Source organism: Lingula anatina, chromosome 2 (genome assembly GCF_051362555.1).
Source record: "Lingula anatina isolate TDL-2025a chromosome 2, LinAna3.0, whole genome shotgun sequence".
Lineage (NCBI taxonomy): Eukaryota > Metazoa > Brachiopoda > Lingulata > Lingulida > Lingulidae > Lingula > Lingula anatina.
In genome coordinates, this window is record NC_141768.1 from 2,245,624 (window position 1) to 2,264,511 (window position 18,888).

At 35.2% G+C, this 18,888-nt stretch overlaps 2 protein-coding genes and 1 long non-coding RNA gene across 4 annotated transcripts; 2 read left to right on the forward strand and 1 right to left on the reverse strand.

The window, feature by feature from the left end:
• Positions 1 to 67: 67 nt before the first annotated feature.
• LOC106180614 (protein disulfide-isomerase A5-like) lies at positions 68 to 8,984 on the forward strand. The gene is made up of 8 exons (XM_087007084.1): positions 68 to 262; positions 985 to 1,068; positions 1,444 to 1,551; positions 1,897 to 2,038; positions 5,545 to 5,694; positions 6,251 to 6,376; positions 6,573 to 6,609; positions 6,920 to 8,984. Exons 1-8 carry the CDS (start codon positions 70 to 72, stop codon positions 7,040 to 7,042), a joined length of 963 nt encoding a protein of 320 aa, XP_086863210.1. The 5' UTR covers positions 68 to 69; the 3' UTR covers positions 7,043 to 8,984.
• LOC147763321 (uncharacterized) lies at positions 2,080 to 4,489 on the forward strand. The gene is made up of 3 exons (XR_015333274.1): positions 2,080 to 2,886; positions 3,119 to 3,373; positions 3,534 to 4,489. It is a non-coding gene; the product is annotated as an uncharacterized LOC147763321 (long non-coding RNA).
• Positions 8,985 to 9,593: 609 nt separating the features above from the next.
• LOC106180632 (splicing factor 1) lies at positions 9,594 to 18,756 on the reverse strand. 2 transcript variants are annotated; one of them, XM_013564662.3, is made up of 13 exons: positions 18,567 to 18,756; positions 17,944 to 18,084; positions 16,529 to 16,604; positions 14,458 to 14,610; positions 14,065 to 14,185; positions 13,679 to 13,831; positions 13,311 to 13,429; positions 12,968 to 13,072; positions 12,488 to 12,695; positions 12,052 to 12,144; positions 11,454 to 11,694; positions 11,094 to 11,165; positions 9,594 to 10,854 (listed from the first exon to the last, which is right to left on the reverse strand). In XM_013564662.3, the coding sequence occupies exons 1-13, from the start codon at positions 18,592 to 18,594 to the stop codon at positions 10,571 to 10,573; spliced, it is 1,794 nt and encodes a 597-aa protein (XP_013420116.3). In that variant the 5' UTR covers positions 18,595 to 18,756; the 3' UTR covers positions 9,594 to 10,570. The 2 variants fall into 2 exon arrangements, with proteins under 2 accessions (XP_013420116.3, XP_023932044.2); XM_024076276.2 differs by lacking the exons at positions 16,529 to 16,604; positions 18,567 to 18,756.
• Between the last annotated feature and the right edge of the window lie 132 nt (positions 18,757 to 18,888).

Genomic DNA, 18,888 nt, shown 5'->3' on the forward strand with positions numbered 1-18,888 from the left:
AACTCAATCTGTCTATCATGAGACACTGTTTTGTATTAGCAAACTAGTTTGTCGGATGTTTATATATTAATGCGCGTCTGTTACGCATTATCTCGCGAGAACTTCGACATGGCAGCCTCCAGGACACGCAAACTGTTCTGTGTATTTTTACATTTTACACTGCTTAGTTTTTCTTTCGTAACATGTAGCACGATAGAGGAGATGAACAGCGTGGAACTCAAAACGGCTATGCAAAAACATTTGAGAATGGTTGTATATTTTTGTAAGTAGTTCCTACCGGCGCGTAATCTGTCGTCTGCATTTGTTACCAGATGCTGACGCTGTACTGTTGACGTTCGTTTGTGTTGCAGTTTAACCAAGGGCGTTTTTTTAAATGCATTTTTGTTCTAATTTTTTTAATTACCCTAGTATAGTTGTTTACTTGTTTTATTCGATCTCTTGAGGTTTAGTTTTTTAAACTAAAGACTGTCCTTGTGTCGTTTCGAATAGCTTCACAATTTAAGTTGATACATTTGTACAAACGGCCCTTGTAAAAATATTATTGACATGATCATGAAATAAACTTTATGATATTGTATTGAAAAAAATTGTGTATTAAGGACTGAGACCGGCAAAATGCACAGGTATGGTAATGTACTGATGAACAATGCTGGTATATTCTGTGGAATGTAATAGTATTACTGAAAGGAAGTATTTAAAAGGGCAAGTGAAAATGGGAACACACCTACATGTAGTTGGAAGACAGAATATTAATTTCAGGACAATAAAAAGAATGACATTTTAGTCATGACCATGTACTTTGTACTAGTAATCTGCCTAATGTCACTTAACCTTTCAAAAAAAAAATAATAAAGTACTGAAACAAATTATATATATATATATGCAGTAAGCAAAGATTTAAATTAAATTTCAATTGTTTTTGAATATGTGTCTTTTGGTACAAAAATCACCTTTTGTTTATTATCAGCCTCTGTATTTTATCAGATACAGATGACTGTACAGAATGTGAAAGGCAGTTGTCAGAACTAGAGAAGATAGCCACTGCTCTTGATGATTCTGTGTTAGAAGGTAAGTGTGTGACATTTAGATCTGGGTATTCATTATAATTTCATTTAATTTAATTGATCCGAAAAAAGAATGGCATGTAATCAAGTATTGATTGCTATATAAAATACAGATAACAAGATTATCATAATATTTTATAAACAAAAATGGAAAATATTCTTAATAAGTTCATCAGTGTTCATCTATGTTTTGACTTATATTTTGACTTGGATAATTTTTCCTTCTTATTGACAAGAAAATGATTATCCTTTGGACAGTAGTATTTAATTTTTCATATAACAGTCACAACTCTCTCCACCTAAAAAGAAGTACTATTTTTGCACATTGGACTCGGTCATGATTTTTGACATTCATTGCATATATTTATTTAATCTACAGGTATGCCAGTTGTCAAAGTAAAAAGTGTCCAGACTGCTGCTAAGTATGGAGTTAGTAAATTCCCAAGCTTGGTGTATTTCCGCTCATCTTATCCTATGTTATATGGAGGTAAGTGTGTCTGTTCTTTATATAACATACATATATATTTTTACAGCTGTATAACTCACCTGGAAAAGAAAATGATCTTTTATATAGGTTATTTGTCCGACATAATTTTGTTGCTCTCTTTATATCCAAACAGTTTTGCTCTCACTTCTTAAAATAGCATATCAATTTTGTGTTTAGTTTCAAATTTATTTTGATTTTTCAAGTGAACAATTGCTGTCTGTTTAGTGTTAGAAAGCCTGTATTATAAATGTTAAATTCAGAACAAAATGCATGCGCTTCAATTAAAAACAGTGAAACACCAAGACAATATAAATGTTACCAAGAATTACTCTTTTCCCATTACAGGGGATGCAGTAATGGCTGAGGACGTGTTTCCCTGGCTGGAGAGAAACGTGGAGGTGGTCACCAGAGAACTGACAGATGAAGACTTTGAGCACTTGACCCAGGCTGCCACTGGGGCCACAACTGGAGACTGGTTTGTTAGTTTGTAAGTGAAAACAGTCCTGTATTTATTCTGATAATCAAGTACCTTACTAGTATCATGTGTGATGTATTTCTTGTAAGCGAACAAGATAAACATTACGACCAAAAAGGAGTTAGAACCTGTGCTAAAAATCCCTTTGGTTTGCAAAATGTTACAAAATGATGATTACAAAAAGATAAATCTTGAAACCTACTTTATATATATCTGCTTATCTGAGCTGCATGTAAAAAAAAGAAAAAAAAAAACAGTGATTGAATTAATCAGGGGCAGATCCAGAGCTTTTTTCTGACAGTCTTCCAAATTATCTTTGTTGATCCATCCTCCATTTTTGACCGTCTTCCGACAGAAAAAATTGGACACCCGTCAATGTAAACTTGAATATCTGACCGTCTTCCGGAAGACCCAGAAGACGGCCTCAATCCGCCCCTGTTAATGAATGATGTGGGTTCAAGTCTGACAAAATTTTGTTGAATTTGCATAGTTTTGCAAAATATCACATTAACTTATTAATTTAATCCATGCATAGAGACTGTAACTGTACTGTTGGAATTTGGGTTAATATTTGTACAAATTTTTTGATAAGCATGAAATTTATGTTTAACTACAATATGGTGCTGCAGCGTTGACCATTATATGTCTCAAAATGGGGAATACCCGCTTTAAGGGTCTGCCGCTAGATGGCGTGGGGGTGAAAGCAGTCCTTCTCAAATCTCGCAGAATCTCGCTCACGGCTTTACACCAGAGTTTAACATGGAGCGTGTGCACGCGTCGCTGACAGTGAACCAACTCAAACGCAATTTACTTGAATGTGGTGCCATAACATCTGGATGAAAATGTGAATTGACTGAAAGGTATGTGTTTTCTTTTCATTTAGTGCTTGAAAAACACGAATGCTAACTATTTTCCTTGAAAAAAATCGAACATTAGTCGAGGTGTGTGTGTCAAATCTGACATATGTTACATGTACTGTACATGTAGACTACTGTAGGTACGAGTAGGCCTACGCTCATATTTTGTTTTAGTAGCACGAAAGACGAAGATTGTGTATACTTAGTGAATGTACTTATTTATTTTCTTTATAAGGTTACCCAAAGAAGGTCCATATATTGGGGGCAAAGCCTGAAACTGTCGATTTCAGGACCCCAGGACAGCCAGCTTCAAGAGCAGGATAAAATGATTACTTCAGGAATCTTACCCGTCACTTCACATCAGCGGCAAAGATTGATGTAGCCACCAGTTATGCCTACCCTAAAGCTGACTTACAGGCGGCTGTGATGGACAACAATTAACTATTGCCAAGTGCCATGAAAACAATAATGCATGGATAGAGGGAATGATGTAAGTGAAAACAGAGGTCTAATATTAAGAATCAGGCCCAAATATGAGAAAGAATTATCAAACTAGGTGATGTCTGACTTCATAGAAATATAATATTGTATGTTAACTATTTTTATGCTGTAACCATCTACCATGCTTTAATGGGATATGAATATTTCAGGTTGAGGAACAAACAGCGAAGGACACTGAGCATAGCAAGTTTTAACAAGGAAAGAGCACAATCTGACACAAGGAGAGACAATGGCAGATCACTGCTTCCAGGTTTGGAGAGATAATTGCAGCTACAGAGAAGAAGTATATAAACAAACTGTATGAATCATTGTTGTGTCCAAAACCATTGCAGACACATGACAGTTGGACACGGACCCGATTTTCCCTTTTTGGAATGTGTATCTCGTGCACGAATCTGGGCCTAAAGAAAACCTGCGAATACTATACTAAGTTAGAAGGCCAGATGTTCATTACAAATCGCCCATTCTGCTATTTTGTTGTGTTTACATTCAAACATCTGTTTGTGGGGTTGATTCATTCTGACGCTGGATATTTTTCTACATGTATTTTGTTCAGGATAACTTTTTTAAATGAAAAACACTATAGGAAGTATGTGTCAACTAGTTTATAGAAAGTACCCCTGTATGAGATGGTTTTAGCTGCAATCATAATTTTGAAGTGCAATTTTAAAAAATGTTTTAACTAAAATGAAATAATTTGGTGGTGCTATATTCTTTACAAAAAGTACTTATGTGTTTATGCTGTTTTTAATAATATTTAACTGTAATGAAAAAAAAAACCTATGATGCTATTTTGTAAAGTATTTTTAGTGGGATGAAATAAATTGCTAGTTGTATTTACAGCAAATAATTTGGTTTTTCTGCTTTTTAAAGAATTTTCAAAGTGATGACATAATGTGGTGGTTCTATTCAAGTAAAATAATTCATAAGTACTATTTTGTGAAAAGGAACAAAAAACTGTTCATTTGTAAAATGTTTGCTTTCTTTAATTTTTATTTCTTAAACTGTTACAAAAAGTTTTCCATACCTACAGTAATCCATTGGCTGAGAAATTGCAGCTATATATTCAGGAAAGTTATAGCACAAATAAATTATCTAAGTATTACATGGTTTCATGGTTTTTACTATGGACTGAATAATTATTTTAAATAAAATATTTGGTTTTGCTGCTTTTTAATGAATTTTCAGAGCAATGAAATAATATGGTGTTTCTACTCAAGTAAAACAATCCAGAAGTGCTATTTTGTAAAAAAAAGAACAAAAACTGTTCATTTATAAAATGTTTTCTTTCTTTAAATTTTATTTCTTAAACTGTTACAAAAAGATTTCCAAACATGCATTATTCCATTGGCTGAGAAATTGCATCTATACCTGAACAAATAAACTATCTAACTATACCTAGTTTTATGATTCTTAAGAGGTACTGAATAATGGTTTTAAATAAAAATAATTATTTAATTAACATTACCGGTCATGCTCAATACATCAATAAAAAAGGATATTACTTAATAACACAACCGTATGCGGGTAGTAGGCTACCGGCACTTATATACATTTACTGACAACTCTTCTGAAATTACGAACATAAGAAAACGCACTTTGATAAATCATACTTCCTAGGGGCACTTTCTTGCTATGGAGCTCTCTTTCCAAAACTTTATAAGTTTTGCCAAGATCAATTAACCTTTTTATGTGTATTCTTTTTGAGGCAATTCGTCTATCTTTAGGGGCCTAATTACTGTGCCTGGGTCAAGTCGTAACTGTCCCTTTAACATGGAAGGTGTGTTGACATGGGCAACCCTTCACTTCAAACGAAGCCCTGAATCCCCAAGAAAGTTATGCCCACCTTGCCGACTTTGACATTCAGGTAAACAACAATACTGAGGCATGTTTATTAAGGCCAGTACCACAGTCCAACGTATACAATATCCAACATGGCGACTGTGGAAGGACTGAATTCACACTAGCGACACCTGGCGCCAAGCGGGCTGGTATTCCTCATTCAAAGATATCTAGGAAAAGATGTTTTAAGCACAGTTGTAATCCACTTTTTGAAAGAGGTAGAACATGGTGTTGAAGAAAGAGGGATATATACCAAAAGCAGTGTTCTGACTTCCAAAATTCCTGTGCATTATACACACATATATTGTGTATTTGTAGTTACAAGCCTAGCTGTGATACTGTGCTGTCAGCACTGGAGTCTGTGGGAGGCCATCTTAAACACAAGATGAATGCTGCCAGAGTTGATATCACCAAGAACCCAGAGTTAGTGAAGAGATTCAATATAAAGGATTGTCCAACACTGATACTGTGAGTACTGTACTTAACTATTACCACAGACTGGAAACTTCATTCCTTTATGGTTATGTACCCAATCCTTTTCTGAAAGTTTTGAATGATCTTAGTCCAGTGTTATTTATAGAATGTAATTTGTTGTTAGTGAAAATATGTCATCAGTTTTGTCTGAATGTCAGAAATTAACTTGAGTATCTTAGAAGAGAAGAACTTTCTTAGACTTTTTATTGTACTTTTGCACTCAGGGGTTCAAGGGTAACTTGTCCGCTGCCCAAATTGTCAGAAAATTGATTTTTTTTTTTGGTGATAGCTAAGAGCTTTTGTAATTTCTAATTTGCTGAGTGTCTAATCTTTGTGCTATACGTGATGTAAATCAGTATATCATAATAATGTTTTGTGTCCACAATAACAATTATTAAATCATATATTTGGTATTTTTTCAATAAAAGGTTTTTATGTAAAGAAAACTTTTGTAAATGTCCTGTGTTCCCTCACTTTAAATAAGTTCATGCACCTTATGTGTTATCACTAACGGTGTTTTAATAATGTCATATTTACTTCCTGGTTTCAGTTTCCATTTAGGGAAGATGTACAGGTATATTGTTCCTCAAAAAGACCTTGCTTCCCTACAGGCCTTTGCTGAGGGCTGGTATAAAAATGTTAAAGGAGAAGTTGTGCTTCCCCCTCCCTCACCTTTGTAAGTAGAAAGAATTTCCGTCTGAAATAGCTTTTATTAAGTCTGACTCGGCCTTTTCGAGAACTGTTGTATTATGATTTTGAAATAAAGGAATCTTATCTTAAATTATATTGCAATTAAATTAGGTTGAATATATTTCCTTTTGTATTGGAAATATTTAATTCTATATACATATCTCCATTTGGACTTTTTTCAGTGAGGAGTTAGTCAGTTTTATTGTTGAAAAATTAAAGGTAAATGGAATAATTTATTTATATTTTACATCTCTCTCTCTCTCTCTCTCTCTCAGCTGTACACAATCATGGAGGTGTAAAGATTGTTTGCTTTACACAACATTTATTAAAAAGATTATAGTTCAGGAACAATTTTGTAACTTATGCACAATCTCTGCTTGCATATTTTCACAAAAATTTTATTTCTTCAAAAGGATTTTTAAAAGTACGAAATATTTAATAAATTTGTTTAAGCACACAACAGGTTATATGATGAAAATAATATAATGTTTATTTATTTTAAAGATTTATGTCATCCTTGATCTTCCAGACACACATCAGGGAACCCAGCTTTAACGTGGTAATGACGGTGTGTATGCTGGCAGGCGTGCTTTTCATGCTCTGGTTCTACTACTACTGCAAGGGAAGATCATGGGAAAAGAAAAGAGATTAAAAGTGCCATTTTCTTTCTCTACATGCTGTTGCCACTTTTCTGGATCCACAAAAGCATGATTTTTATTTTTGACCCATTACCTTGTTAAAAATGTGGTTTTGGCTACGTATTGGAAAAATATGTATTGTTCTTTACCTTTATTATAGAAAGAACTAAGTCTCCGCATGTAAACGAGTTAAACTGAGGGCAATAATTTAACATGTTACTCGTAGCATGGGTAAAGGAACAGGATTGCTGTAATCAAGTCCAGTTATGCAGTGCTCACTGGGGAAGTGTTTTGCTGTGTTAACAAAAATAGCCTTAGGTAGCATGTTTAAGTATTTTTGATTCAGTAATGAAGACCCAGGAAGCATTTACAAGACTTGTTACTAGTTGAAGCGAAATGCAGAACATAGATCTAGCCTTCAGGCTTTTACCTTGCATCTCCACTAGTGTAGAATTAAGGTATTTATTGCACTCTTGACTTGGGGATATTGCATGGCCTTCTGGTTTACCTAACACCATATCTGTCTCTGGGAACACATACGTAACTGTCCATCCACCTGAGAAGAAACCTGATTGTATAACAGTGAATACGGTACATGAATGCCATAATTCAGTGGGCAAATCTCCTTGAAATGGGCCCAAAGATGTTGCCATTTATATGTCAAGAACATTAGGCACTCCATAATAAGCACACATTATCTGATATGTTTGGAAAGCTGTTTTTATGTGCTCTATCACTAGAAAGGAAGTATGTTTACTTATCAGTGGGATATATATATATATCCACTGGCAAGGATTTTGTTGGTTGGTGGGAAAAGGGCAAACTGAAACTGAAAGTGTATGTTGGGGGCATGTAACCCTAAGGTCCACAAGTTCTGTATGTTATCTACATTAGGTAAATATTAAAGCTTATGTGTAAATTTACAGCCTGAGCTTACACAAAACTTTCAAAACCAGATCATGGATAAAGATTGGTAACTAAGCATAATGAACACGATCTCTAATGCATCTGCACAATGGTGATTGAATTTATGTTATAGGATGCTGACTTAAAGGTATCTATATTTTACAATAGATAAGCCTTTATTTATTATTTGTTTATCATATATGCACATAAAATACTTTGCCTGCAAAGGAAAACAAAGGAAACATTCTTGTACCATATATACATGCACCAATTAGTTGTTTGATAGCTGTTCATGCTCTCTGTACTAGTATGGTAAGCATTAGCTTGATCTTGCCCACAATCATGATACTCAGTAGATTGAGAATTCCAAAATGTATGAAATGATCTTTGCATCTTCCACAAGTTTGTCATGGAATTGCCTTTAATAAGGGTCAGAAAATGTGGTGTTATTGTATGCCTTGAATTTTTATAATAAAATATCTCTGCTATATAGCTTTTACCTTCTTCCTCTCAATATTTGATTGTGAATATTCATTACACAAATTGAATATACATTTATGTAATACATGGTTTTTCAGTCTGCTTTGTTTGTGGTGCAGGAACACATTTAAAATGAAAAACTTGCATATCTATATTTTAGATAACAGGATATTTTATCAGCAGGGGCGGATGGAAGCTGTCTTCTGGAAGACGGTCAGATTTTTTTTTTTTTTACTTTGATGGGCATCTTACTTTTTCTGTCTGAAGATGGTCAAAAATGGCAGATGAATCAACAAAGACAATTTAGAAGACCGTCAGAAAATATCTCTGGATCCAACCCATATAAGACTATATGAATGCACAAATATATGCGTGGTATTTCAAGGTTAACATCTATATTAACAACTCGTATGTAGAAAAATTTAAGAAACCACCAAGAATTGCTTTTTTCGTCTTTTTATTTGTTATGTATTAAAAAACGGGTATGTTATCCAGTTATGAATCACTTTTTTTTCTAGGATCATGCTTGGTTTTTTCCAAACAGGTTGCAATAAAAAGCACTTAAACCAGTTTCTATCTTTAAGTTACTGATTTTTTTTTCGGTTATGTGGACCTCTTTTTTTTTTTTTTAAAGATACTTCTTTTTTAAAAAAGCAGTTGTGTTTCAAAGCTTAATCCAACTTCGAAGAAATGCCCAATATTAATGAGATGAAAGTGGACCTTTGTAAAAACAAGGCAGTAAAGCAGTCAAACGACAGCAGGAAATAATAGCAATTAGCAGCACTTTGCTCGTTTCACAATTAAGCATTTGTTACAGTTCTTCAAATTTCAAGGCCTGCATTTCGTAAATGAACAATCTGCAATCTCTTGATAATTTTAATTTTACATTAAATAAAATGTATTGTCCTTTAAATCATTAAATCTGTGCACTCTATCTGTAGGTGTATTTCAGAGTAGCTGAGCTTACATCATACACAGGTAAAACCGCACTCGTGGAATGCAGAAATCCACCTGCTGGAGCACAAGTAATGCAGTGCCCTGGTGGACACTTTCTTGACACGTGAAAAAACAAGACATGGGGGGGGGGATGGATAACTTCTGTCAATATTACCATTGCAACTGAAACCAATATAGAGAATACAGGAACAATAACAGTTACAAAAACAGTTACAAAAACAATTACACAAAACATATTTATTTCTTCTCTTCAACATCAAAATAGAATTGTTATGATCATAAACGCTTCACTTTCTCATCAGCTGCAGCAGTGAAATATTTCAAGGCAAATGCAAAGAAGTTACAAGTCATAACATCACTCTGATTAACAGAACAATTACAGTAAAGTTCTGACAAGAATCAACCACCTAATGGATGTAAATAACCTATCATATTAAAACCAATGTCTATATACTTTCATCTATTTCAATCATAAATGAATTTCTCTGTACATTTGCTTCACACAGGTGTCTATGTAATACCTAATAAATTATGTCATCATTTTGTTGGTTACTAACATCCAAACAAATCTGTCTGAGCAGACCAGTCTGCTTTATATATGGAATATAAACTGAAAATTCTAGTAAATTCCACACTGAAATGGTCTTAGTGACATGTTGTGAATTAAAAGACGCATCTTGGCCAAAGTAATAGTAAGTTTGAAAATATTCACGATAAGATTTTACAATGGTTCTAGATTTGAAGACAGTATCAGCATTTTTCAAAAATACCAGAAATTTGCCAATAATCAAATTCTGGCCTTTGTCCTTTTATTGTTTAGAATGCCTTTGTAAAGAAACCCTAATTGTGATAGATACTCATTATTTGGCCTGAATATGCCACATAAGCTATATTAAAAAATAAAATTTGAGATATCTAACGGGCATCCATAATTCTTTGAAAGAAAAAAAATTCACTAGGACTAGAATGTGTGATAATATTAGGTCTTTTTAAATAAATTGAATATGTAGAATTAATATCTGACATCAAAGGAAATGTATCAAAATCTGTACAAATGGAGAATGACTATATGCATCCAAAATAAATCCTCAGCCAGTGGCAATAATCTGAAACACAACATGGGCCAAGAGAGATGTCAGCCTACTAAATGGCATCAGCAATGATAATAGATGTTTTCCTCATAGTCACAAGTTCTCTCCCTAACTTGGTGGGGGAGGGGGTGGTGCCCCTAGGAGAGGGTTCAACCCCTGCAGTCCACCATAGTTGTTACCAGCTGAGGGAGGGGGTGGAGGCGGAGCCATGGGGTTGAAGCCAGCCTGAGAGGAGGGTGGGGGCGGGGGTGGTGCCACTGGTGCCGGTGGAGGTGGTGCCTGCTGCCAGGGGTACTGCACAGGGGGTACTGGGGGTGGGGGTGGCCCTGACTGCCACGGTGGCATGCTGGACCCCATACTGCCTGGAGGTGGAGGAGGTACACCAGACGTGTCTGAAAATAAATGAAAAAGAATCTTTAAATTATGAGATATCCTGGGCAAAAATTACAGATTATTACAATGACATCCTCAGTTAAGGTTAATCAGAAGAACTTATTACAAAAAACTGTTGTTAATGATTCAAAATTACAGCAACCACTCAATCAATTTACACCATTTATCATGACTTGATCCCCGCTACTGAGAAAGCATTGCTACATGAGTACAAGTTTTTCCCCTCAGCTGTCCTTACTTGTGTTATTCTGCCAGGAGGTCATACTAGGAGGGGGTGGAGGGGGCGCTGACAACAGTGGAGTGGAGCCGCCTAAATAAAAGGAGCAAAGACAGACTTTTAACAAGTTAAACACTTACATATCCATAACTTGAATGGGTAATAACACACAATACAAGACTTACCATCATTACAACGGATATGAAGTGCTGCAGTCATGTCATTGACAAACAATTTGGTAATTTAAAATTAAAAAAACAAAAAACAAAAGCAAATTGGTGGATAGAAACCATTTCTGTTTGACAGGTTACCAATTATCACAAACCCTACACAAGAAAGGAAGGATTCAGAAAGAACCACTAAGTATTCTAGTCTCTTTACCTGCTGTAGTACTCTGCTGCTGCTGTTGCCAGGGGGGCATGCTGCCTGCTGTGGAAGGGGGTGGCATACCCAGGGGGGTCTGTCCAGACAGGGTCCCCGTGGGCTGGGCTGGAATATTCATCAGAGAAGGAGGCTGTTGTTGCTGGCTGTGAGGAGGCTGCTGTGACTGTTGCCGCATTCTCTCTTGCTCCTGTAACATCTGTTGTTGCTGTTGTGCTTGCTGTAGCCAAGGCGGGTTCAGCTGAAACAGAGCAATGTATATGTTTAACTAAGCCTCTTGGAATAGGAGTGAACTTAGTATTGTTTTTACAAAATTTGTATATTTTTTGGTCTCTGATATTGCTATCCAATGACTGCTATTCTAGCAGGATGGAGGATAATAATTTCATCTAATGAATAGTGTTGTCCACAGCATAGCACTATCCTGTGATGTCGACACTGTGCCCAGCTAACAGTCATTTAAAATGCACATGCAATAATATTTTCCATGTCATATGATAAAATAATATCACCGCCTGTTAATTTGATGGGTTTTTACCAAAACATTAAAAAAATACATTTCTAATCTAAACACAGATGTGTGTGGGTGCCATATTACCAGTGAGGAGCCAGCTGTGGAGTGTGGAGGTGGACCCCCAGGGGCTACACCAGGGGGCTCATTGAACCGACTGCGCCTTGGAGCAAAGTCATTCTAAAATACATGAAACAAAGTTATTACACAACAACCACCAGAGTACAAATCTAGATCATACAATTTTGAAGATAAGCTACTGTTTTCCATAAATGGACTTCTCAATGAACTCTTAAATCTAATGTTTAACTAATATTTATAGTCACTTAAATCCAATGACAGTCCCTAAAACTATTTAAAGATTCTGCACCGCAACCAATACAAATGGTAAAAGGAAAATGAAAGAAAAAGATTTCCAGTTTTTTTCAATTATCCTAGTTGAGTAAACCCAGCTACTTATCCAGGTAAACTCAACCTAGCATATTGATTAAAATAGACAAAAGAATAAAAATCATGTGTTTACCTGAGGCTGATGACTTGGGGGTCCTCCAAATGGCATCCGTGGTGGGTTAGTATTGAACTGTGGATGTTGAGGAGGCTGTGGTTTGGGTTGCTCTGGTGGTGGCCCCTCCCCCAGCTCTGCCATCAACGACATGTACTCACTGTCCATCTTAGCTTTGTCGATAGGGGTGGGGGCCATGGCTGTCAGGTTGCGGAATGAATCACCAGGCCTTGAGAAGAGAAAGTGAAAGTATTCAAGAGCAATTCCCTTAATTTATGATGATATTTGACATGATTCCACTTTTATGCAAAATGGTATAAAAATATGATTTTGTGTTGAACAGCACACCACAACACAGCCTTTATTTTTTGGTTTCTTTATTTATGTTCATAACTTTTTTGCCTTAATTAATAAATTGTTTCTGCTGTAGAAGTACAGAACTGGTAGTCAAAACAGCCCATGGTGACTGAGAAGACCAACCAGGACTATCTGATAACTTACTTTTTCTGTTTACAATCCTGTCCTAAATGTCCCGCCCCACCACACACTGTACATATGATAGTGTTGGTGACTATGGTCTGGGCCTGCTGAAGCTGTTTTAACTTCCTGCAAAAAAAACAAAAGAATGCTGGTAAAAACACCGACAAGAAAATGGACATGATCAAACCTAAAATGCTTGTTGGATTCTGCACACTTACTGAAATACAAAATTCAAGAGTTCTGGCTAGACACGGAATATTTAACTACTGACATAACCTACACAACTTTCTTTTCATTAATTTCTTAATAACACATCTGGCGTCAGAATTCAAAGCTGTTCAATGGAAAGGGATCTACAACTTACGCCAGTCCATCATTCTCTCTCAGTGTACCATTGAGCAAGGCCAGCTCCCTCAACTGTTGTCTTCTTAAATCATTCTGACCCTCAGGAACTTCTATACCCTGTTTGATTATCTCTTTGATCTGAACAAGAAAAAATAATTGTGTGTAATATTGTAACGAAAAGAATACATCTAGACAATTTAATCATTAGGATTATACCCCAGGTAACAATATACATGCTTAGGAAACAAAGAAAAACTGAATAAATGGCTGTATTCTAAAAATTTCAAAGAACTGATCAATACTATCCTAAGTTAAAATGACTTCTTTCAAATATATACTTTTTTAAAGCTTTCCAACCTTCAAAATCTGACAGCGTATACCACTCACCTTCTCCACTGCCTTGGCTACATTCTCTGGGTTATTGGCAGTGACATAGGCATGTAAGGGTTCATCCTCACCAGGCAGTGGCTGCCCGTCTTTACGTCCTATCTTCCCCTCCTTTACTGAGCCTTTACCTCTGATTATAATCTTGGCTCCAGTCTGTGCAAGTGTTAAAAGAAGTAAAAATTAATTTTTGCACCAAAAAATCTAATTATTTATGGATATAAACTACAGGTTTTGAACTAATGAACTAACATCAGTTTTATAATCGAAAATAGTGTTCTGATTTCTTTTTTTTTTTTTACATTTCTTTTAAATATAACACCAGGTAATAACCTTCTTAATAGTACTGTTGAGGGGTCAAAAAAAAAAGAAGAAAAAAAAAAACTTACATCCTTCTCTAGATTTTTCAGTGTGTTTCCCCTTGGTCCAATTAGAAGTCCTACAAAGTTGATATCTGGGTGTTCCTCCTGTGGAATCATCACCTTGTCACTCACTCTAATAATAGGCGGTCTGAAAGAAAAAATAAAATAGAAATCAACCCTGAATTGTTGGAAGAATTTTTGTTGCTCTCTCAGTTAACTGGAGATCTGCAGTAAACATATCACACAGATTAAGAACTCTGAAACTAAGTTATGCTACTGTGTTTCTGAGAAGACTTGCACAGCCTTACTCAATACAACCTGTTTTCCTTTAACATTAATTTAGGACCACCTTCTATTCCAAAATTGGAGAATACCAATAAACGCCATGCATTGTACCCTGTTCATAAGTTTTCAACCTACTTGTAATCTGCAGGCGGCTTGTACTCGTCATTCAGGTTCATGGCATCCTGTATGAGGGCGTGTCTCTCTTCCTCCAGTTTCTTCCTGGTACGGTACTCTCTTGTGTTCAGTCGCTTGCCTTCAGAGTTGTAGATAGGCTCAGGAGATGGAGATCTGGTGGTGAAAACAACAGTAGTTATAATACAATAGGAATATAGCCTGTGGAATATATGGAGCACACTGGACTTGCAGACAGTCTTCTAGCCTCGTTATTTTCCAAAGTTTGACTGTTTTTTTAAACATTTCACAACAAGCTTTTTTGTTGTTGTTGTATGAAGAATGACACCCATCAGATTTCTAATGAGTTGCTATAATGAGCTTTTTGCCTTAGAAATATCATCAAAACAACTGCAAGTCTCCACATTTTTCAAAATTTTGTAAGACTCATTGAATACTTTCTGCATTTCCAGTTATCTGAATTAAAAAATTAAATAAACAAAATTAAGCCATAAGTTATTACCAAACAGCAAACCCCTTTATTTATAACTTTCACACTTATATTTTCATATCTTGAGAAGTCTTCCTTTTGGAACGAGTTGACTCTATCTAACTTGGTTCTAAAATGTTTCTCTTCTCTGCCTGACCCTCTGCATTTTTTAAGAAATCCAGTCCAAATGTGCACATTAGAAATATAGCATTCTCTTGGAGACCTAGACTTATCATGCCATTTATTTATTATATTTGTTTATTTCTCCAAAAAATAATAGAGGAGTTTATTATTGTCCCATGCTAGAATGAAATTTTTGTTAAGATCAAGTGTCCCTGAAAAGCAGTGGATCATGTATATTATTATGATTATTACTGAATATTAATGAAAAGCCATCACATAGGGAATGCATATGTAACCATAACTCTGTAAAGAGAAACTTGGTTAGATTGACAGCCAGCATGTGGCTTTCTGAGTGTGTGTGTGCATTTTAAAAAATAAATACAAAATGAAACAAAACTGATAATAAGGATCAGAGTTGCAATGCACCCAACAAATTAAAGTGCAATATTCTGTAAGGGTAGTCTGGTTACTGCTAGGAGTGAAAATTTATATTAAAAAAAATATGAAGTGCCAAAAATGGTTACTGCTTCATTTCAAAGTGAATTTTCAATTAAATGTTTCTGTATTGCAACAAAAACCTTTCCAAACTTTTTACCCCAAAAATGTGCTAAACCTGATATCTAAGGAACAGAACACAACTGGAAACTACATCTAAACAATTATGGGGATTAATAAGGTTAATAGTTAAAATGTACCTTGCATAATGCAGTTATAATCTAACTACAGACATTTCACAAGTTTATCAATCAATAAAGCAATCACGGCCAACAAGCAAGACCAGGAATTTCCCTCCATAAACCTACAGTTCAGGAATAAAAACTTTTGTAATTAAGCAAAAGAAAAAGATACATTAGCCTCAATGCTTTGGAAAAGAAGATGGATATGATTACATGGAATTCAAAAGCCATACCTGTCCTCATCAGGAAAGACATTTGAAGTGAAAAGTGGACTTCTTCAATGATTTGTTTCGTAATAACTACAACTTGTTACTTTGCCTCTAGTCTTACTGTTTACAAAAGAAATCTCTTTGGAGCAAAATTCTAAGTATAAATTAAATTTTATATTGTGTAAATTTCACTGTGGACCACTCCCACAACCACTGTCTACAAACACAGATATCCAACTATTAACAAACTCATTTTAAATTCTAAATCTTACACTATTAGAAGCATTATAAGTAATTTTCCTATGAATAAGGCAAAGTAACAACACAAGTAAAAAAAATCTGTCAAAATGCCTGCAAATTACGCTTAGACAAAACTGGCATAATTATATGAGGAAGGAGAAAGTAAGAACTCTATATCTCCACTCCACTCAAATGCCTTTCACTGGTTTAAAGTGCTGATCATGGTGACACGCTACGGGATCTGGTAACATTTGTTTTGTTTGTTTTAAAGCTCTGTGCCGTTCTACAAGTGTTGCCGCTGAATGGCGCAGCGTCTCTGCTTTGGTAAAGGAGAAGGTAGTTGTTATCTGCCAAACCTTTCTTCAGGATTAGTTGGTATGCCCAGGTCCCCTGTCCGTAGCCGTCGACTGATTTCCTCAATCTGCAGGTGCACTGGAATTTAAGGGGTTAGAATAGGGACAAAGTCCCGTTAATACACTTTCCAATGGAAAAATCTGACATTGATAAAAATCATATTTCTTAGCAATGGTTCTAACAAAATGAATATAAATTTGGCAAATTTAAGTATTGTGTCAAAACTATTGTTTGTCATCATAACGAAAAGCAAGGTAATTATTTTTCAGAAAATGCTGTATCTTAAAAGGCATTTGTCAAGAACCATTCCTAAAACCAAACCACACAAGTGCCATTAATAAGGAAATGTGCATAAATGTCTACAATGAAATGTTTTTTTTCCTTCCCCAGCCCCTTACTTCTTTAACTGAACTAAAGTCCTGGCACTTATTTGGTTTGGAAACTTGTCACATCACAATCTTATGCCAGGCTTTACTTAAGGCTCAGAATGTTTTCTCTTATCAGATATAAATCTTGAGACAAACTACTTTTTAGAATTCTTTTTATTGCTTTTGCACTATTATAAAAAAGAAACATTAGAAATTTGAACTCAAAATTGTCTTTTCCATGTTATCAGATGCACATTTTAGGAAAAGCTGATATCTGAACAGACAACAATTTCTGGGAAGGCAATTGGTGAAAGTAAATAAAGTTTAGGTTTGTTGATCTAGTAATTTCAGCCATGAGCACATAAGAAAGCCTAGGAAGGTTTTTAAATACATAACCTACAAACTTACCAAAACTTGGATGATTACCAAAATTCTGAAAATTGCTCAAAATAGCACAAAAATATCAAATTACTCCAATTAGGTAAATTTTTGCGAAAATAATCTGAAATTCTGAGAAAATCTAATTATGCCTAAATAAAAAAATTGATTAAACCTAAAGGATCAAATGTATGATTAAACCTAAAGGATTACAATTGAATGAGTTATAAGTTAATTACTTAAATAATAAAACTTATTCACATGTTGATTGGAATAATTGGCATCCAACCTATAGCAACAGGAAAAAATCAGTTAAGATCATGCAATAGTCAGTTTCAAACTTTTGCAAGCTAGCTGAGCAAAATAATAATAATGACAAAAATCAGAAAAATAGGCACTTTCTGTTCTATATTTTGTCATTAAAAAAAAAAAACAAACATAAAAAAAAAACAAAAGCTGAAATGAGACCTTTTAGAATTAGATGGTGTTTAAAAAGAGTCCCTTTTAAAAACTTCAGCCCAATGTAAACAAGGAAAAAATTCTGCAGGCAAAAATGCACCCTGACCCCACGGACATCTTCCCCACCCCCCCAACTTCCCTCCTACCAACTCCTACTTAGTTACCTTAATACCTGTACATTTTCACAGAACTGTTTAAGAGTTGATGCTTACCTAGGTACTGTTTCTCTTGCTCCATGGTTAAACCAGTTGGAATTACTGTAGGCATGCCTGGGATGAAAGTTTTCTCTGCGTCGTCACCTCCCCATCTGCTGCGGCGCTTCTTTTTCTTATCAGGTGGCCAGTTGGTGGACTCTGATAAAATGACAGAGTGAATAAAGACCACATAAATGATTCCTATACACTTGCCTGCCGGCTGACTATATAATATTTAGAAAAAATCTGACTCATTAAAAACTGAATTGTTTCATTATTCAGTGACCCAGGTAGTAAGTACTAAGTGCCTCTTAAAGGTGTTAAATAGCACCTCGAAAAGAAAATGACAAAGTGCTTGGTCACATTAAATGAGCATTATAACAAGTCCAATTTTTTCTTACAAATTCTAAGAAATTGAATGATAATAAAATTTACCCAAGCCGATTTACAACGCTTGGATATATTATTATATTCTTAATTATTAAATAAATTAAGAGCCGAAATAACCAAATAGAAAAAGCAAAGATTCACGCCTACTGGTCCACTCCATTCAATTCTACGCACAAAGTCACGATCTCTTACCCACGTTTTTACAACGTTTTCAGGAGCATCTTACAAATTCAATGTGATTGCATACTTACGACCGAAGTCTGCCTCTCTTTTAGCCATTTTGTGCAACAATTGTGCCTTGGCCTCTCTTGGGTCGTTCAAGTCAGTATGTTTGAGACTAAAATATGCTGAAAACAAATGGACTTGTCTACTAGTCTCGCGCTTTAACCACAAAGATGGCGTCCCACGTCGGCAACCTCGTTTTCACTTATATGGGCTTCCTGAATAGTCTCAAACCCAATTATATTGTTCTGAGAAAACACAACTGACTTAGAATTCTATATTACTTCACTTTGAACTTTTTATGGTAAAAAAGATTGTAGACTATTTGCATTCATGTAGCATTATATGTTA

Coding starts and splice junctions, on each gene's coding strand:
- LOC106180632 (XM_013564662.3), bottom strand. CDS start 18,594: ATGGCTAAAAGAGAGGCAGACTTCGGTC. Junction 13,073..13,310: donor AGAGAGAATGATGGACTGGC/GTAAGTTGTAGA, acceptor TTTTTTTTGCAG/GAAGTTAAAACAGCTTCAGC. Junction 11,166..11,453: donor GCAGCAGAGTACTACAGCAG/GTAAAGAGACTA, acceptor CCTTTTATTTAG/GCGGCTCCACTCCACTGTTG.
- LOC106180614 (XM_087007084.1), top strand. CDS start 70: ATGCGCGTCTGTTACGCATTATCTCGCGAGAACTTCGACATGGCAGCC. Junction 1,552..1,896: donor TTATCCTATGTTATATGGAG/GTAAGTGTGTCT, acceptor TTCCCATTACAG/GGGATGCAGTAATGGCTGAG. Junction 6,610..6,919: donor TTATTGTTGAAAAATTAAAG/GTAAATGGAATA, acceptor TTGATCTTCCAG/ACACACATCAGGGAACCCAG.